General features: G+C 38.8%; 1 protein-coding gene across 2 annotated transcripts in view; it reads right to left on the bottom strand.

Annotated features, from left to right (window-relative positions):
- CCDC198 (coiled-coil domain containing 198) overlaps positions 1 to 13818 on the bottom strand; it is a 29455-nt gene extending 15637 nt beyond the window's left edge. For both annotated transcript variants that reach the window (XM_060293628.1, XM_030855102.2), the window contains exons 1-2: positions 13596 to 13818; positions 11143 to 11225 (exon numbers count right to left, since the gene is read on the bottom strand). In XM_060293628.1, coding sequence (XP_060149611.1) covers positions 11143 to 11225; positions 13596 to 13818 — 306 coding nt within the window. The remainder of the gene's footprint in view (positions 1 to 11142; positions 11226 to 13595) is intronic.
- Between the last annotated feature and the right edge of the window lie 6664 nt (positions 13819 to 20482).

Consider the following 20482-nt stretch of genomic DNA (forward strand, 5'->3'; position numbering starts at 1 on the left):
AGTAAGGCTGTCACTGTTTGCAGATGACATGATACTATACATAGAGAATCCTAAAGATGTTACCAGAAAACTACTAGAGCTAATCAATGAATTTGGTAAAGTTGCAGGATACAAAATTAATGCACAGAAATCTCTTGTATTCCTATACACTAATGATAAAAAATCTGAAAGAGAAATTAAGGAAACACTCCCATTTACCATTGCAACAAAAAGAATAAAATACCTAGGAATAAAGCTACCTAAGGAGACAAAAGACCTATATGCAGAAAACTATAAGACACTGCTGAAAGAAATTAAAGATGATATTAAACAAATGGAGAGATATGCCATGTTCTTGGATTGGAAGAATCAACATTGTGAAAATGGCTCTACTACCCAAAGCAATCTACAGATTCAATGCAATCCGTATGAAACTACCACTGGCATTTTTCACAGAACTAGAACAAAAAATTTTAAAATTTGTATGGAAACACAAAAGACCCCGAATAGCCAAAGCAATCTTGAGAAAGATAAACAGAGCTGGAGGAATCAGGCTCCCTGACTTCAGAGTATACTACAAAGCTACAGTAATCAAGACAGTATGGTACTGGCACAAAAGCAGAAATATAGATCAAAGGAACAGGATAGAAAGCCCAGAGATAAACCCATGCACGTTATGGTCACCTTATATTTGATAAAGGAAGCAAGGATATACAATGGGGAAAAGACAGCCTCTTCAATAAGTGGTGCAGGGAAAACTGGACAGCTACATGTAAAAGAATGAGATTAGAACATTCCCTAACACCATACATAAAAATAACTCAAAATGGATTTAAGACCTAAATGTAAGGCCAGACACTATAAAACTCTCAGAGGAAAACATAGATAGAACACCCTATGACATAAATCACAGCAAGATCCTTTTTGACCCACCTCCTAGAGAAATGGAAATAAAAACAAAAATAAACAAATGGGACCTAATGAAACTTCAAAGCTTTTGCACAGCAAAGGAAACCATAAACAAGACCAAGAGACAACCCTCAGAATGGGAGAAAATATTTGCAAATGAAGCACTGGACAAAGGATTAATCTCCAAAATATACAAGCAGCTCATGGAGCTCAATATCAAAAACACAAGTAACCCAATCCAAAAATGGGCAGAAGACCTAAACAGGCATTTCTCTAAAGAAAATATACAGATTGCCAACAAACACATGAAAGGATGCTCAACATGACTAATCATTAGGGAAATGTAAATCAAAGCTACAGTGAGGTATTATCTCACACCAGTCAGAATGGCCAGCATCAAAAAATGTACAAACAATAAATGTTGGAGAGGATGTGAAGAAAGGGCAACCCTCTTGTGCTGTTGGTGGGAATGTAAATTGATACAGCCACTATGGAGAACAGTATGGAGGTTCCTTAAAAAACTACAAATAGAACTACCATATGACCCAGCAATCCCACTACTGGGCATATACCCTGAGAAAACCATAATTCAAATAGAGTCATGTACCAAAATGTTCATTGCAGCTCTATTTACAATAGCCAGGACATGGAAGCAACCTCAGTGTCCATTAACAGATGAACGGATAAAGAAGATGTGGCACATATATACAATGGAATATTACTCAGCCATAAATAGTAACAAAACTGATTTATTTGTAGTGAGTTGGATGGACCTAGAGACTGTCATACAGAGTGAATTAAGTCAGAAAGAGAAAAACAAATACCATATGCTAACACATATATACGGAATCTAAAAAAAAAAAAAAAAGAATATGGTCAGAAGTACCTAGGGGCAAGACGGGAATAAAGACGCAGACCTACTAGAGAATGGACTGGAGGATACAGGGGTTGGGAATAGTAAGCTGGGACAAAGTGAGAGAGTGGCATGGACATATATACACTACCAAACGTAAAATAGATAGCTAGTGGGAAGCAGCCACATAGCACAGGGAGATTAGCTCGGTGCTTTGTGACCACCTAGAGGGGTGGGATAGGGAGAGTGGGAAGGAGGGAGGGGCAAGAGGGAAGAGATATGCGGACATATGTATATGTATAGCTGATTCACTTTGTTATAAAGCAGAAACTAACACACCATTGTAAAGCAATTATACTCCAATAAAGATGTTAAAACATATACACATGTATGTATTTATATGTATTATATATCTTTATATGTATTATAAATTTTTATATATATTTACATGTATATATTTGATTAATACAATTTATTTTTTTATTTTATTTTATTTATTTATTTATTTTTTGTGGTACGCGGGCCTCTCACTGTTGTGGCCTCTCCCGTTGCGGAGCACAGGCTCCGGACGCGCAGGCTCAGCGGCCATGGCTCACGGGCCCAGCCGCTCCACGGCATGTGGGATCTTCCCGGACAGGGGCACGAACCCGTGTCCCCTGCATCGGCAGGTGGACTCTCAACCACTGCGCCACCAGGGAAGCCCACAATTTATTTTTTAGAGAGATTTAGGTTCACAGCAGAATTGAGCAGAAAGTACAGAGTTCTCATACCCCCATCTTCGTACACGCACAACCTCCCTACTATCAACATCCCTCACTAGAGCGCTACATTCGTTACAATCATTGAGCCTACATTGATGCATCATTATTGCTCAAAGTCCATAGTTTACATTAAGGCTTACTCTTGATGTTATACATTCTCTGCGTTTGGACAATTGTATAATGACATATACCCACCATTGTAGCATCATATAGACAGTTTCACAGTCCCCCAAACCCTCTGTGCTCTGCCTACTCAATTTTCTCTCCCCACAAACACCTGGCAACCACTAATATTTTTACTGTCTACACAGTTTTATGTTTTCCAGAATGTCATCAAGTTGGAATCATATACTATGTAGTCTTTTCAGATTGGTTTCTTTCACTTAGCAATATGCATTTGTGTTTCCTCCATGTGTTTTCATGGCTTGATAGCTCAATTCTTTTTATTGCTGAGTAATATTCCATTGTCTGGATATGCCACAGTTTATTTATCCATTCACCTACTAAAGGACATATTGGTTGCTTCCAAGTTTTGGCATTATGAATAAAGCTGCTATAAACATTGGTGTGTAGATTTTTGTGTGGATGTGAGTTTTCAGTTCATTTGGGTAGATAACGAAGAAAAGTGATTGCTAGATTGTCTGGTAAGAATATGTGTAGTTTTGTAAGAAACTGCCAAACTGTCTTCTAAAGTGCCTGTACTACTTTACGTTCCTACCAGCAATGTATGAGAGTTTCTGATGTTCCACATCCGTGTCAGCATTTGGTGTTGTCAGTGCTCTGGACTTTGGCCATTCTAATAGGTGTGTAGTAGTATTTCATTGTTGTTTTAATTGCAATTCCCTAATGACATATGATGTTGAATATCATTTCATGTGGTTACTTGCCATCTGTATATCTTCTTCTCTTCGTATTCTCTTGACATTGTCTATCACAGAACAGAAGTTCTTAATTTTAATGGAGTCGAGCTTATCAGTTGTTTCTTTGGAATATGTATTTTTCAAAACTCTCCAGAGGATTCTGAAGATTTCCTAGGGTGGTGTCCACTGGCCTCCAGACTCCCTCCACTCAGTAAAGGAGCTACATCAAAATAGACCAGGGAGGATTTGTTTGTGGAGCATTATTGAAAAATTGAGTCTGAAGAAGCCTGCTATTTAAATATTTTCAGCTATTTAAAATAGTCTATCCATAAGTTCTAGAGCCAGCTTTTTCTTTGAAAGTATGAATATATATGATTCTATTCTCAGCCTCATTTTCAGTTCTGATAATGGTTAAGTAGTAAGTATCTTTAAGTACTCTCTCCAGGCAATGACTTTCATTTCTGGCCTTTGATGAGAACCTAAAGAATGCCATTCCTCCACAAACGGCACTAGATGGCAGTAGCTAACATTGCAAATAGGATCCCCTGGTTAAATCGTCTGCACTTGCCCTGAGAAGCACTGCAGAAAAGTGTTGGAAAATTGGCATCTCCAAACAAACCAGTCAAATGAAATTGCCTCAGAATTCTGGGTTCATATCAATGTTTCTTTTCCCTGCCAGGGAAGCCAGATGCCTCACTTCATCATCTTCGGAGAGAATACAATGGGAGGAGTTACTGGAGAATTGGTAGAAGGATGCCTGTTTTTATTTCATGGTATAAAAAATGATTATTTGTCTAAAGATTTCTGGATTATTTGGCTTCTCAAAGAAAACAAATGGTCAGGATAATCAGTTGGCGTGTCAGCTAGGAGATTCAGGAAAGGAGATTAAATCAAGCGTAAGGCACAGAGCCTGGTGACAACCACTAACCTGAGATGGTTGGTTATGTTTACTAACAGGAAGAGAAAGGTGGGTAGGAGCAATTCGAAGAACTGTAAAGTTTGTTTGGTATCATGACTTAAGAATGTGTCTTTTAAGTTTCTGGGAAGAAGGTAAAGGTGTCCAAGACAGATTGGAGCAAGAAACTATAAGGCCAAGGCATTGCAGTGAGTTCACATTTCAGTAACATTCTTTGATTCAAATAACCAGCAATGAAAAATAAAACATAAACCAAATAAGATGTGGTCAGGCTTTAATACAAGAAAAATATCTCTCTGGATCAGAAAATGGAACAGAAAACTTGGGGGAAGCTGATTCATAAGGTATTTAGGGCTCCTGATGGCTGTGAGTTATTTCTGTAGGCTAAAGGAGACCTCAAAAATGCTCCATATAAGAAGGGAAAGTAGAGGCAGGCTCACAGGGGCCTGAGTTTAAACTCGGGGGCTGAGTTGTTCTCACCTCTTTCCCCAGTCCAAGAGCTGCATCAAAACGTAAGCCGGAAGATTTGTTTTACAGGCATTATCAAAAAGTTGAATAAGAAGCTAAGACTTTATACTTTATAACAATCAACTTAAAAGCTTAGGTAAATGAATAATTTTCTGGGAAATATAAGTTAACATAATTGCATCGGGAAGAAATAAGATACCTATAAGATATCTAAATCAACTAAGAACCATTCTTTTACTAATTAAGTAAGCAGGAAAATTTCTCTTTCCCCAAAATTCCAGGTGGTCAAAGATGGTTTCACAGGCCTGTTTTATTAGATTTTTAAGGAACAGATAAGAACTATGCTAAATCAAATGTTTTAGAGAACAGAAAAAATGGAAAGGTAATCAACTCCTCTTATAAAACTAGTATGACCACGAGAAAAAAAACTGGAAAAAGACAGCATAGGGAAATTATAGAACAACTCCACTTATGAAAATATCAGTAGGTACAAAAATCCTAAGCATATAAAATTCAGCAGTGTATTTATATATGTATCTCATGACCCAGTAGGATTTATATCAGGAATGCAAGCATGGTTCACATCATAAAATCTATTAGTGTGATATATTAGGTCAACCGGTTAAAAAGAAAATCCATAAGATCATTTTAATAGATTATTTACTAGATGGAGGAAAAACATCAATAAAATTTAACACTCAGTCCTGGGAAGAACTCTTAGCCTACCAGGAATAAGAGAAATGAGAGAAATGCCCATAATTTAGTAAACAGCATTGTGACAGATATCTTCCATTTGTTTCTCCAGATCCACTTATCACATTTCTCTACCCTGTTCTCTGCCTATAACGAGTAAGCAGTTTCTCCTGCCTTCTGGCTTCCTATTGGGTTCAACCGCTAAAGAATCCTGGTAGGAAATCTGAGAGGAGAAAGAGAATGAGGTCAGGATATTTCTTCTTCTATCTCCTCCCTGCAAGGCATGTTGGGTTGGCTGTGTCCCACTGTTTCCCTCAGAGCAGCTCCCTCTACCTCACTCTTCCCTTCCAGGTTCTAGAAGTCCCTTGGCCTAGATATAGCTACTTCTTACTGCCGCTAGTGGTTATTGCAATACCCCCTCTGGTTCCCTTCATCCAAACCTCGGTACAATTACCTGTAAAGAAAACTCCCCTGAATTGTCCTAATTCGAATGTACCATCTGTTTCCTTTTGGGACTCTGACGAGCATCTGTCAAAATCCTATTGCGAATGTATTTCGCTTTAGAACCAGTCCCGTTAATGTCACAGATAAGGCAAGGATGTCCATTATTACTGCTTGTGTTCAAAATTGCAAGGGAAGTTTTAGTCAATGCAGAAGTCAAGAAAACCAGTACAAGGAACAATTGGGAAGAAAGAGAAGAAATTATTTCTGTTTACAGAAGATATTGTCTACATAGAAAGTCAGGAAGAATCTATAGACAATTAGAATTACCAAGGTATTTCAATCAAGTTGTAGAACACAAAATTTAATACACAAAAATTATTAGCTTTCTTTTTTTTTCTTTTTTCTTTTTGGCTGTGTTGGGTCTTTGTTGCTGTGCGCAGCCTTTCTCCAGTTGTGGCGAGTGGGGGCTACTCTTCGTTGAGGTGTGCAGGCTTCTTATTGTGGTGGCTTCTCTTGTTGTGAAGCACAGGCTCTAGGCATACGGGCTTCAGTAGTTGTGACACGTGGGTTCAGTAGTTATGGCTCGCAGGCTCTAGAGCGCAGGCTCAGTAGTTGCGGCACACAGGCTTAGTTGCTCCGCGGCACGTGAGATCTTCCCAGACCAGGGATCGAACCCATGTCCCCTGCATTGGCAGGCGATTCTTAACCACAGTGCCACCAGGGAAGTCCCCACAAAAATTATTAGCTTTCTTATTCACCAATAATGATCATTTAGAAAATTAAATAGGAAAAATACCTCATTCATTGTAGGATGTAAAAACGAAATGAGATATTTTGATGGCCAGTTGTATGTGTCAACTTGGCTAGGCTACAGTGTCCAGTTATTCAAGCACTAACCTAGGTGTTGCTGTGAAATTCTTTTGTAGATGTGATTAAAGCCAATAATCAGTTGACTTTAAGAGAGATTATTTTAGATAATCTGGGTGGGCATGATTCAATCAATTGAAGGGCCTTAAGAGCAAAGCTGAGGTTTTCCAGAAGAAGAGGAAATTCTTCTTGTGGACAGCAGCTTCACCTCATGCCCTACAGTTCCACTCTGCCCTTCCTGACGGCCTGTCCTATGATTTCAAACTTGCCTTGCCAGTCCACCTCCACTGTCATGTAACCAATTCCTTGCAATGTCTCTTAATATATGTCTCCTTCTATAGGTTCTGTTTCTCTGGTTGAACCCTGACTGATACAGGTATCAAGAAACAAACCTAAAAATATACCACACAAGGCCCCTGTGGAGAAATTATGAAACATTATTGAAAGATCTAAAAGAAAATGTGGCTAAATGGAGATTTACATCATGTTCATGGTTTAAAAGACTCAGTATTGTAAACTTGTTAATTTCCCCCAAATCTATGAATGCATTCCAATCAGAATGCTGACAAGGTTTTTTTGTGGAACTTGACAAGAAGATCCAAACTTTACATGGAAGAGCAAAGGACTGTAAATAGCAAAGACAATTTTGAAGAAGAATAAGGTGAAGGGACTTGTCAAACTAGATATTAAGACTTGGCTTAAAGGTACTTAGGTACTTAGCTTAAAGGTACTTAGCTTAAAGGTAATTAGGACAGGACGGAATTCCTGTGGATACACAAGTAGGCCAGTGCAACAGAAGAGAGAGCTCAGAAGCAGACTCATTAAGATCTGGATAATGGATACATGACAGAAGTAACATTTCAAATCAGTGGTCACAATGGATGATTCCATAAACAGTTCTGGGGCAATAAAATAATCAAATGGAAAAAACGTAAAATTAGCTTCCAATTTCACACCTGCATACAAATGAACTTAAGATGGATGAGGACCTAAACGTGAAAAGTTAAAGATTACAAATTTTAGAAATAAATAAGGATATCTTTATGAACTTAGGGAATTAAAAATTTTCCTTGACAAAATATGAGATACAAAACATAAAGATTAAGATTGAGAAATCTGACAACATTAAAGTCTTTGTGTACACACACATATACACAACAAAATGAAAAGGCAAACCATAGATTGAAGATACTTGCAACACATATAACTAACGAAGGACTACATCTAAAATATATAAAGAACTGTCACAGATCATAAAGAAAGAGATCATAGAAAATGGGCAAAGGATTAGAATAAGTAAGGAAAGAGAATAAGTTTGTGACAAATTGTCTAATACCTCAAAGAGTATAATGAAATCATTCAGGTCTGAGTCACTCTCCTCATCCCTCACCAGCCGTCTTTATGCTCATCTTTCTCTTCTCTCCATTCATTCTTTCAACACTGATTAACACATACTTAGTGATCACCCTTTATGTGCCAGCTACTGTTCTAGACACTTGGATATTAGTGAAGATGACAGACAAAAATCCCTGCACCTGTGAAGATTATATTCTAGCATTGAGGTGGAGTGTGCAGGTAGTAAAAAAAAAAGAAAAACACACAATGAACTTAACACGTAAGCAAATTGCTTGGTGTGTTAGATGGAAATAAGCGCCCCAGGGAAAAGACAGTGAAGGGTCTAGGGATCAGGAGTGCCAGAGTAAGGGCTACAGTTGTCAATAGGCTGTCATATAAGCCTTATAGGGAAAGTGAGCTTTAAGAAAATCTTTGGAGATGAGGGAGTCATCCAAGGAGATCACCTGAGGAAACTCTATACGTGGGGTGCGGTGGGAGTGGGGGACCATCTCCACCTTAGGCTGGACCTGAGATGGTTGGATGAGAAGGTGAATCACCTGGAAGGGACGGCGATGGTCAACTCTTCAACATGGGGCGAGTACATTTGATTCAGTGTTCCCTGGCAGAGCTTCTCAGATCTTAGCCGCTCGAGTTGGAGAACCTTAGTTCAGGACCTGCTGTTTACTTGAGGAGTAGATGTTCAGGAAGTGGAGTACGCCAAATATGAAACTCAAATTATTTAGGGTGCAATTAGATTTGGTTTAATAATTAAAAATACTTTTAGAATTTTCTTTGTCAAAGGTTAGGCTATTAATTAGCATGTCATGGGAACCCAGAGGTTATTATTCTCTCAAAAGCCCATTTTTGGTAGAAAATGTGCTGAGCCTCATTTGTGAAGATAATTATAGTTTATATCTTTGGGAGTGTCTGCCAAGTTCACAGTGATTTCACTCTTCTCTGGGAGCTGCCTCTAGAATCTATAGGGAGTGGCAGTTGGCGGGGAGTGGCATTTGGTGGCAGTGGGGAGGGCTCCCCTGCCCACATTTCTACTGCATGAGCATATTCTCTGGTCATAGCTCATTGGAACAGAGCTAGAATCATGAGCTAAACTGAGTCAATAGCATCTTTTCTCCCAGGAATTTTGAATCAGACCCAAGAGGGCCAGACTAGTCTGTTTGGCTGGAATTATAAGATGCAAATTCAAGGTGGCCATATTTCACCAAGCCGTCTTGAGGACTAGAGAAAGTTGACCTGCAAGAAGAGATTAAAGCAAATGCACAGAGAGAGTTCTTCTGCCTTTCAGGTTCCAGGACATAGCTCTTCCCTGAAGTCTAGATGCCTCCCAGCTTTTGAGTTCCTTAAAACACTCCTATATCCTTATAATTTATCGCATGGGTTGCTTTGGCTAGTCCATTTGACTTTTAATACAGTTATGTTACAGGTCTGAAATAGCAGGGAGCTCACTTTGATTTTTTTTTTCCCACCAGGGATAATGGGTCTCATTCATTCATCTGTTCATTCATTCCTTTATTCATAAACTTTCGAGGGATACATATTAAGTGTTAGTGACTAAATACGTAACACTGAATGAGATGTTGTTTTTATGCTCAAATAATTCATCTTGATTCTTCATTTTTAAGGTGGTTGGCTGGGATGTGGGGAATGTAGTCTTTGACTCTGAAATACCAAATTTCTCTTTTTGAGTCTGATTGACTTGAGAGAATCAAAGCCTGACTCTAGCTTATTTAGGGTTGATAGATATTAAAAAGTACTTTGTGAACTATAGGTTGGTACACAAATATTTTTCACTAGTTATAGTGATATCTTCTATTTGAGTTATTCGGCTTAGAGTCTTCACAGGAATATATATTAAATGAGCTCCTTTGAAAGGATACCTTTGATTTAGGAATAAAACGTAAGTTTTTAAAATTGCCACTTTAGCTAGAGATATGCTCAAAAATTTAAAAATTAGATATCAATTTGATAGAATTACACTTTATTTTCCAGTAACTAAGCAATATTTTGAGGTTTCTAATATTTTGGGAAAAGATACTTTTTCTGTGTGACCAAAAGATATAATCACTTCAAATAATGATTGTGAGCTTCTGGAGAAGACAGGTAAAAAACTAACGTTAAAAGAAATAATCCCCAACAAAGGAGCTCAAATACCCCCGGGATTAGTCCGGACACCTGGGTGAGTTGTGTAGCAGGTGGGGTTTAGTTCCAATTCCCTTTTCCAAATGTCAGTGGTAGATCCTGCTCACAAGAGAGCCCCAGACCTTCCTTTTAGCTGATGCTCAGTTTTAAGGACCCACTCAGATCTCTTTCCCCTTCTAGGATGAGAGTTCTTAAAATTTATAGTTCTCTACAGGGAATTCATTAAATGTTTATTAAGGTGAATGTATTTTACCTTAAAGCTCTTGCTTTGCTGCCTTGAAATCCAATGTCCTCAATTTAGACAACCAGTTAACATTCAGAACAATGAAAAGTTAGGGATAGAAGGGTTGTTGAGATCATCTATGCTGATGGTTAAGAGCACAGGCTTTGGAGGCCTGGTTGATAATGTGGCCTCTGTTGTCCTTGGGCAAGTCACTTAATTTCTGAAGCACATGTATGAAACAAAGATAATACTTCCTTTCTCATAGAGGGGTATGAGGATTAAATGAATGATGTAGATCATTGTTGCTTAGAGTGTATCAGACTTGTAATAGGTGGTAATTGAATAGTAGTAGTGGTTGTTACTGTTGTTATTTATTACAGTGATTTCCTTACAGTCATCCAACTAATAAGTGCAAGATTCAGGTCCTCTGTGCTCCATTATGTTTATGTCTTTAGTACTATACTTCTTTCTTTTGGTGGTGGTCTTAAAAGTGAAATCATTACAAAAGGAAATCCTAAAGAAATATGGCTTTTGCGTTGACAACATTCTCTTTAACAACACTGTCATTCTCATTAGCTTAGTCATTGTCAATATCCCTCTTCTATGATTATAGTTAAAAAGGGATGTTACCATTAAATCCAAGAAATTCCTTATGAAGCCTTTTAAATGCGTCTTACTTGAAGTCTTCGGGGTGGATGCCTTTTAATAATACTTGTTTCTCCCTGTTCCAGTGGGATGTCAAAATACATGGCCCTCGGTCCTTGAAGGGTTGGAGAGAAACAAAAACAAACTATTAAAAGCAATTTACTATTAAATTAGACTGGTCATTAGTTATTAGACTTTGTTAACACAATTTTGTATCTTCAGTTCTATATGTCTAACCGATAGGTTGAATGTGGAAATGAAACACATAAAGCAGGGGCCCTACATAACTGCAAATGATAAAATATTAGCCTAGATGCAGGACTTAATTTCTGCTTTCATCATTTCCTCCCCAGACTAATATTTAGAAGAAGAGCTGCACAATTAACAACGTATTGAGTGCAAGTGTTATTCAGACATAGAATTTAGCTTGGAAAATAGAAACTTATTGATTTGTTTTAATTTCATGAAATCTCCCTCAAATAGGAAATCCGAAAACATATAGCTGTAAGAAATGAAAATAAGTTCTCTTTTCAGATAAAATATATAAATAGGTGGATAGGTATTAGACAGAGAGATGATAAAGAAATGGAGCTTGAGTGTGTAATAGGAGTATGCAACGTTTAGCATTGAATGTTCCCAATTAAATAGTCCCCCCATCTAGAGAAATGAATTCCCACAAGTTGCTACTATAATACAACATATCAGTATTCTTTCCTGATAAAATAACCCAGGGCTACAGAGTTAAGCCTCATTAGGAAACAGAGAAGCTCAAGAGATCCATATAGATTTCATTTTTCAGTTTGATTATCCTGGGCCCTTGGGACTACCACCGTGACCAATGCTACATGAATGACATTCTTGTCCTTTCCTCTTAACAATCTGGAAACATTCTGATTTCTAGATTGTTGTGTAGACTATCCTATAGTGCCACTTTGCATTTTAAATGGAAAAATCCATGGGTAATTATGTGTTTCTATCCTTAAGACATTTGAATGATCACCTTAAGAACTTCTCTATGTCCTTATTTTCTTTCGAGAGATGCCAGTATATTGAGCAAGACCAAAAACATGTTGCATTTAAAAATGTAAGTATTTCCAGCAAAATTTTTTTCAGCAATGTGACTACTTATTTTTATGCCATGATTTGAGTAATATCACCCCGTTATTTAATTTGATACTGCTGAAATGGCATAGGCTGTGTTACTTTTACCCCTGATTTGTAGGTGAAGAAAATTGATGAAGTAACTTGCCCAAAGTCATACTATTTGGTATTTGGTGGAGCTGGGGTTAGAATATCAGCCCCTTGAAAATAGTGTTCAGAATGCTTACCATCCGTTGTTATTTATTTTTAATGAGATTTTGCAATTTCAAAAATAAGAACATTTCCCAGTTGGGACTCTTAACATGTTAGAATCAGCTTTTACCTGTCAGTTACCAAAATCTTAAAACTCTAGATGGAAGGTTTGGGTAAAAAAGGAATTATTCAATGAACTAAGAGGAATATTCCTACTCGCATGCTTAGGAAGTTGAAAACATTTAAAAAAAAAAAAAAAAAAAGGCCATATAGAACCAGTCAAAGGTTGTCAGTTCTGTAGAAAGTAGCCATGAAAATCATTCTAGGTAAGAGCTACTAGGTGCTAAAAGGGAATATATGGCTTTATGGCCAATAATGGGAACTTATTTGTGTTAATCATCCAGAATGTGAAGAAAAGAAAAAACAACATGCATATATATGTGTGTGTGTGTATATATATATAAAATATATACATATATATATATGCATATATCTCTTCCCAAGTTAGAACTTCAGTTTAAGTATCATCTGTTTAAGTATCATCATGGTTGTCATAAAACATTCTATGTCTTATGAAATATCCCAGGAGAATTTATAGCCACATCTGGCTCAGAGCTTCCAATCATAATAGGAAAAATTCTCTTAGTTTTGCGTATGACCATGAAGAATAAGGGGCTGGGGAGAGGGTGCCCCATCCGCTCATCTGTACTGCAATAAATCAATTCAGTTTGGGGTGGTTTCCAAATTCACATCACAATGGATTCACTCCTAAAGTACTGCTTGCAAAACAACAAAGCCTGATGCAAGAAACAGTACTGAAGAGAATGATTTAAATTTAGAATCTAACTGAAACATATGATTGTCCTAATTATCACATCTTTATCTATAGAATTTTAATTGCCTGGCAAAGCTAGGTATAAACATCCAAAGCACTATAAACCAAGCTGACACAAAATGATTTTTTCCTTCTCATGTGGAATGGTGAAAAGCCCTTAGTACACAGTTTACACACCTATTCTAATGTGCCCAGAATACTTACAACTGACAAACATTGTCACCCTTTGAAGGATGTTCTCTTATATTTCAGTAATTTAGAAACTTTCAGAGATTATAGAGATAGACAGTCAGGTAAATCTATCAATAGCACTCCTCGGCCCAAATCCACAAATCTCACGCTGGGTTTTACATTTACCTGCAGAATATCTTCCATACCAGGTCTCTCTTAGAGGTGGCAACTGCCCTTCCAAAGCTTTATTCCGTTCCTCCAGTCTTGCAAACGAATATGAGCTCTTTTCTTCTGGATTCTCAGTGAATACAAAGTCCACAGGGCCGGCTGAGGGAGTCTCTTCCTCTTTGTTTTGCAAAGGTGCTACCTTGGTCACCTTTGGGTGAGCCTTAGAGTGGCTCAGGCCCATTTCACATTAAAGACAGTCAGTGTAAAACCATGAGGTTAGTAGTTTGGGGTCTTTAATATAGCTTGTTTTAATCAAGGGATTTCCGAAGTTAACCCAGCTCTAAAGCAGTCGTTTCCTTCATAACATCTGTGTAGCTTTATTTCACTACACACTAACACTTTGGCCACTTCCTGGGAGGCTGGTTTCCATGGAGACTGCCCTTCAACTCCTACTTTGCCATTTCAGACCCAAAGAATCCAGTTAAACATTGACTTGGTTATGCCTACTTTCTGAAAGACTCAGTGGTAGGAAGAGAAACCACTATTGATCATTAAACAAATCTCTAACACCAGGAAGGCCATTAACAGAGATGGAGAGCAGGGGTTCAGAGGTCTTAAATTTGACCCTTTCATTGGTCTTAAATTGGACCCTTAAATTGTGTGTACCTTCAAACATCATCTGTAAGAATTACCAACTGAGAAGAGCTAAGTCACCTTTGGAAATAACAGGAACTAATCATCTAGGGCTTTGTTAATCTTTAATCTTAATTGAAGAATTTATCTTCCAAATAGGAAACAGCAGAGTAGCTAAAATAATTTTTCTGTCAATAATTTGAATTGCCTTTGAAGGAGATGAATACATTACAGGAGGGCAGGGAGACAATAGCACTTTTTTCCTGGGGATGAGGGGACAAAATTCTTGAATAAATAGTTCAAGTAAAACTCAAAGATAGCCTATTCAAAGATAGCCTATTTACTATGTTTAAAAAAATTGAAAAAAAAAAAGACTGAAAAGCAATGTGCTGAAATGTTGAGCAATGATTTCTGAATGTTGGGATTATGGGTGATTTTTATTTTATTCTTCATATTGATACTTAGAAACAGAACTCACTTTCAAGTTCTAATTGTTCATGACCACAGATTGCTTATGTTTTCATCATATCCATACAGGGATAGAGAGAAGTTCAAAGAAATTTATTTTTCACTTCTGTAAAATTCATTTTCTAAGATGCTAATATGGGTTTGGAAATTCTTGTAAGCCAATAGAGGTCTTCTAAAAAGAAGCCTGAGTTTAATTTTCTCCTACTTATTCCCTTTGCATTTTACACACAATTTTCTCTGTGGCAGAAAGACTTGTAAGAAATAATCATATATAAATAGTATCTGCAAACAAAACTACCTCTGGTAACTAGAGACTAGTTTAATTATAAAGATTAAAATACTTGAACAATATCTAGTCAGGTTTATTTTTGGATACAATTAGTTTAAGTATTTCTAGGGGCAGGCGAAAGTATTGCAAACTGACCAATGAACTAGAAATTATACTGGAAACTGTGGACTTCATGGATCTGGACCAGTGAGAAAGATTCAGTTCTCATTTTTTGCCTTATTATTATTTAATTTCAAGACACGTATCTGTAGAGAATATGAGCCTCTGTAGAGGAAGTTGGTTAGTTGTTGAGGAAACGATGAAAGAAATGAAGATTTATGCCACATTTGTTTCCATTGATCACTAGACACTTCCAAGCTTTGAAACTTGTGCAGATTACTTAACCATTCCATGCCTGAATTTTCTCATCTGTAAAATGGGGTTAGTAAAAATACTTAATGAGGAATGAATTAATTCCACTTATAGCTCTTAGAATAGTACCTGACGTACAGCAAGCTTGAAGTAAACATTAGCCACTACACTTGTCCTCCTGAGGAAGTACTGCTACATGTAATAGGGTAGTCCTTATCACCCATTGGTCATAATCCATTAAAATAGACATATTCCTGTCTAAAGGAGTTTATACCTAAGTATGGAAAAGACCAGTGAGGGAAGGGTAAATTAATTGGGCCTATTTAACTGGGAAAACAAACAATGCTTAAGATCTAATATTTAAAAAGTCATCATGTGCTAAAGGGGGTTTTTAAGAGTGATAGAGAAAAATAATTTCAATTTCATTAAAAGAGGAAAAGGAGAAGTTAATCTCACCTATGGAGTTATATATAAGATACAATTTCTTTTTCTTTTTTTTTTTTTTTTTTGCGGTACGTGGGCCTCTCACTGTTGTGGCCTCTCCCGTTGTGGAGCACAGGCTCCGGACTCGCAGGGTCAGTGGCCATGGCTCACGGGCCCAGCCGCTCCGCGGCATGTGGGATCTTCCCGGACCGGGGCACGAACCCGTGTCCCCTGCATCGGCAGGTGGACTCTCAACCACTGCGCCACCAGGGAAGCCCTAAGATACAATTTCTTAACCACAAGAGTTGGAAAACATTAAAAAGCTCTCAATCACAAAACATTGCCCACTCCTCAGACTATCAGTGATACTTTATAATGATTCTTCCCCAGTTCAAGACTGGTTATGAATATGCAAGATGGTGTGTAAAGATGATTAAATATGTTATTTGTAATACTCAGAATTCTTGAATATGAAATCAGAATATAAGTATATAAATCTATTAAGATGAGGCAGAGAAGGGATTAAACTTTTCTAAAGCTGAAGACAATGCCTGGAGAGAACTTTATTAAAACAGAGGGCACAGAGAACAGAGCAGGTGGTGAGGTGCCGGAGGAGATGGAGAGGGGCAGGGACCCATAGCCAGGGGTGCCATTTCCACATGTGAGGTATGGAAGCCCCAGCTTCGGGCGGCTCCGTAGGCAACCTGACCACACAGTTCCCATGAACTTACTAACCCTGTCCCTTACCTCCTCTTCAGCCTTTAGATCTAAAGACAGGAAGGAGAGGCAAATGCTATAACACAAAGCTGCTTTCTGCAGCCAGAAATCTCTGCTTTTGTTCTTGGTTCAGTCTTAACTTGAGTAAAACTGTTAAGTAATCTTGTTTAGTGAATTTAAATTCTATAGAAACTCAATGCACGTTCATAGGAGATAGGTGGATTTTTCTGTTCTCTAATAAGAGAAAATTTTGCATGGGAATACAGAGGGCTGAGTTGGGCAACAGAGAGCAGGTTAGGTGCCCTCTAAGTTTCCTTACAACCTTTTCCAGCCCAATTCACACGACAGTATCTCCTCAGAGGCAGCAAGACTAGAGCATGTTTTTCTTGTGTGGAGACATGACCTACCTTGTTCACAGGATTGTGATTTGATAGTCTTGCCATAGTTTTGATGGACTTCCCAGGGTCATCCACACTCTCTTGTCCCCCTACCTCTTGGAGATTAAGAGGCTGCCATGAAGAAAGGTAGATTTCCCACAGGGAGCTCACCAGGTACTGTGTGAATCAAGCAGCAAGCGGTGACTGCAGTAGCAATAGGCTCTAAGCAGCTACAGACAAATAGAAAACCACACGGATGCTCAGTGGCTGTTTATAGTAATCTGTAGTAAATTTTAAGATTTATACAACCTAATGTTGGACAAATGCATTTCTTTTTTTAATGGGCTATGGGCATATCCATTTGGATGTTTTATGTTAAGCAGATGGTGAATGCGAAGGTGATATTCCCTGGAATAGGATGGTGGTGGTCTGGAGTCAGGTTGGTTCAATTGCCTTTTGATCCTTCAGCGTAGTATTTTCTTGGAAAGGTTTCCGACAGGATTAAAAACAACGTGTATATAAATATTCCTTAGGGTTGGATTTAATTTCACACATGGGTTAATTACTATGCGTTGGCCATTCAGTAAGTGGGATTTAAATCCTAAATGTTTACAGGATTCCTAAATGATGCATTTAATAAAGTTATAGTCTTTTCTGCAATTGATCCGTAATGAATAAGCAATCACAAGAGGCTTTTCAGCCATGTGAATTATGTGTTTGGATGCCGACTAAGCAGAGCTGATGTATGATCCAAACCTTAGTTTTCCTCCCAGTGATTATTTCCCTCTATATTTATCCATACATTTGGTGTGAGGGTGACAGTCCAACCAGACCTATTTGGTTTGGAAATGCTAAAGCAAAGCACGTGGAAAAAATGTGAATTGAGGCTTCTTGTATAAACTGTTAAATGAGATCAGTTGAATCAAATTTATATCTCTACACTTTAAATGCAATCTGCAAGTGCATCACTGAATTAAATGCTAAAACCAAACCATCACATACCTGCTGCTCTGAAGATAGCCAGTGTATGAGTTTCTTAAAATGCTAGTGGATTTAACTTAGGTCAAAGAATTTTTGTATATTTCTCTCTCATTGGGAGAATATCAGCTTTTGGTTATAATAATCCTTTTTAAGACATCTTTAGAAAATCTTTTTTCTCTTCTACCTTCTTTGAAATAAGATTACATTTTAACTGTTAATCCATAGATGTTTGTCTCAAGAATTTACATTGAAATTTAACCTTTAATACATGGTCTCTATCTGGTCTAAACCAGATAGTCACTCAGGATATAGGCCTAAATCGATTAACATGCATTTTTTTCCCCCCTTAAGGCAAAATCCTACTCTTGCAGATGTCTACTAAAAACAAATTATAGAGTTGCTCTTTTTTTGAGAAATTTAAATTGTGGAGCCAGAGGTGAAGACGTGGGATTCTTTCTGTCTTTCAAGGTGCATAACAGGGTAGAGAGGAGCGTGGTGAAACAGATGTCCCGAAGTTCCGGGTGGACCAAAGTGGTCCCAAGTGTCACTTCAGCTGGTGTCATCAAACTAAATGCTAGCCGGCCAGAGTAGTGTCCCAGCTCAGAAATCTCAGTTGTCAGCCATGTGTTTTAAGGTGCATTTACTCTGGGGTATGCCCAAATCAGGGATGTCTCCCTGTCCTGGGAAACTCTGTACCTTGATTTTTTTTGTAAACTGCAATGAGATGAAATTTAGGGGACACAAAATAAAGAGACCTTCCCTAAAGATTTCCCTTTCCCTCATTCCCCCTTTTGTTACTTTTAATAAATGTGATACCCAGCAATCCTGAGGGGCACCCTCACTTCTCTGGACAGACTCTTTACCTGTCCAGGTGTCCCAGGATCCCCGATCTGGCTTAGGTCACTGGGTGGTGCAGTGGGGACAGAGGGCTTCCTGTTACCTGGGGCTGAGCCCCTGCCAATGCAGTCCAGTGACCAGCTTGACCTCCTTTATTACTTTCCTTGGGACAGAAATTATATGTCCATGATGCCACCCAGTCTTAACTCTATGATCTCTTTAGGGACTCTTGTAAGGCATGTTTCGGCCTCTCTTTTCTTTTCTTTCTTTCTTTTTTGAAAATATAAACAGAAAACAAATTGGCATGATTGCTAAACAAAGGGATAGAGGCAAAGGATTTCCTAATCTTAAATTTACTTCCTTGCTACCAGTTTGTAGCCGAGATACAGATCATGGAGTGTCTTGCTTTACAACAATAGAATAATGGAACAATAAACTTAGTCTGTTTATTCCATCTGCTTCTCACGAGAAGGGAAAAATTATTACCCAGAAGTGTTGGGGGGATGATCTTAGGTTCCACTGGAAAGATTTTTGCAAGGATCTTCCATCATAATACCCACTTGTACCCAAACTCTTTCTGAAGTAGTTCCAAGAGCTGTATACAAAGCCTTGACAGGACGCTGGCCAGCTGCCTGATCGTATTGCTTATGGCTTATTCTGGTCTCATCAGCATGCCTGTGGGCACTGCTGTCGAAGCAGGACAGCGGGCTTAGGATTCTCTTTATTAGAGCAGTGCAGTTTCCCACGGGTCTTCCCAGGGCTCTCTCTGTTATCCCGGGGAAGGTAGGTCCCCGGGCAGCCAGATACTTCCTCAGACCTGCATCCCTTCCAGATGTTTCTTGCTACAACTGGCATGATGTCTTCTGCAGGACTTTTCTCTTAAACTTCAGACATCTCCAAGCGGAAGGCAGCAGTTAATTTCTATGTGCCTCTTTGCAGCCATGGTGTCTACAGTGCATAAGCTCTGCGTAACAACATCCCCGGGTTCTCTCCAGCTTCCGTGCCTGTTGCTCCTGTTGCAAAGCAGAATGGGGAGGATGCTGTTGAGGAGGAGAAGATGGGGGCAGTCCACTGTGACGGGCGCTACGTGGGGAGTATCTCACATGAATGGGACACAGCCCTTGTTAGTCTTACTGGATAAAACATCTAGCACTGGTAGTGAAAATTCAAGGACTGGGGCAGAGCTTGGATCTCTAGAACCATACGAATATTTGCAGTTCAGCGAGTATTTCAACAGCTTCCTGCTGCCCTTAGGGTAAAATCCAAACTCATTTATGTGGTGTCTTAGTTTGGGTTCCCTCGGACAAAGCTTCCAGCATAAGCGGTTTATTTGGAAGTGGTCCTAGAACTCACAGGTGGTGTGTGGGGAGCTAATTCAGGGAGGGAAAAAAGCTAAGAAGAGGGGCTGTATAATTTAGCTTGTTCCACGGCGCTGAGTACACCTTAGCCCTGCTGTGGATTTCTGGGAAACAGTGTTGAACACATACTTCAGAGATATCCCAGCAGAGAGGCAAGGGAGCTGGGATATCTATACCTCCACTCCTGTCTGTCTCTGATGGAGAACTGCTGAGGGGAGGGCAGGGCGGGTTGTTCATTCCCTGGCACTTCCAGCTGGCCATACGCCTCAGGTCAGGGCGAGTTCTAGCAGTCACAGAAAGCCCTAGGTGGGAAAAGAAAAAAAAGAAGGAAAGAAAGAAAGTAAGCCCTGGGACAGAGTGATGAGTGCTGGCAGCATGCCCTGACATGGTAAAGGCCCAGGAACTGGGGTGGGGCACCGTCTGCTCCACAGGCTCTTGTATATTCCTGCACGAGCAGCCCTCTGGCACCTT

The sequence above is a fragment of the Globicephala melas genome, chromosome 2, assembly GCF_963455315.2.
Source record: "Globicephala melas chromosome 2, mGloMel1.2, whole genome shotgun sequence".
Classification (NCBI taxonomy): domain Eukaryota; kingdom Metazoa; phylum Chordata; class Mammalia; order Artiodactyla; family Delphinidae; genus Globicephala; species Globicephala melas.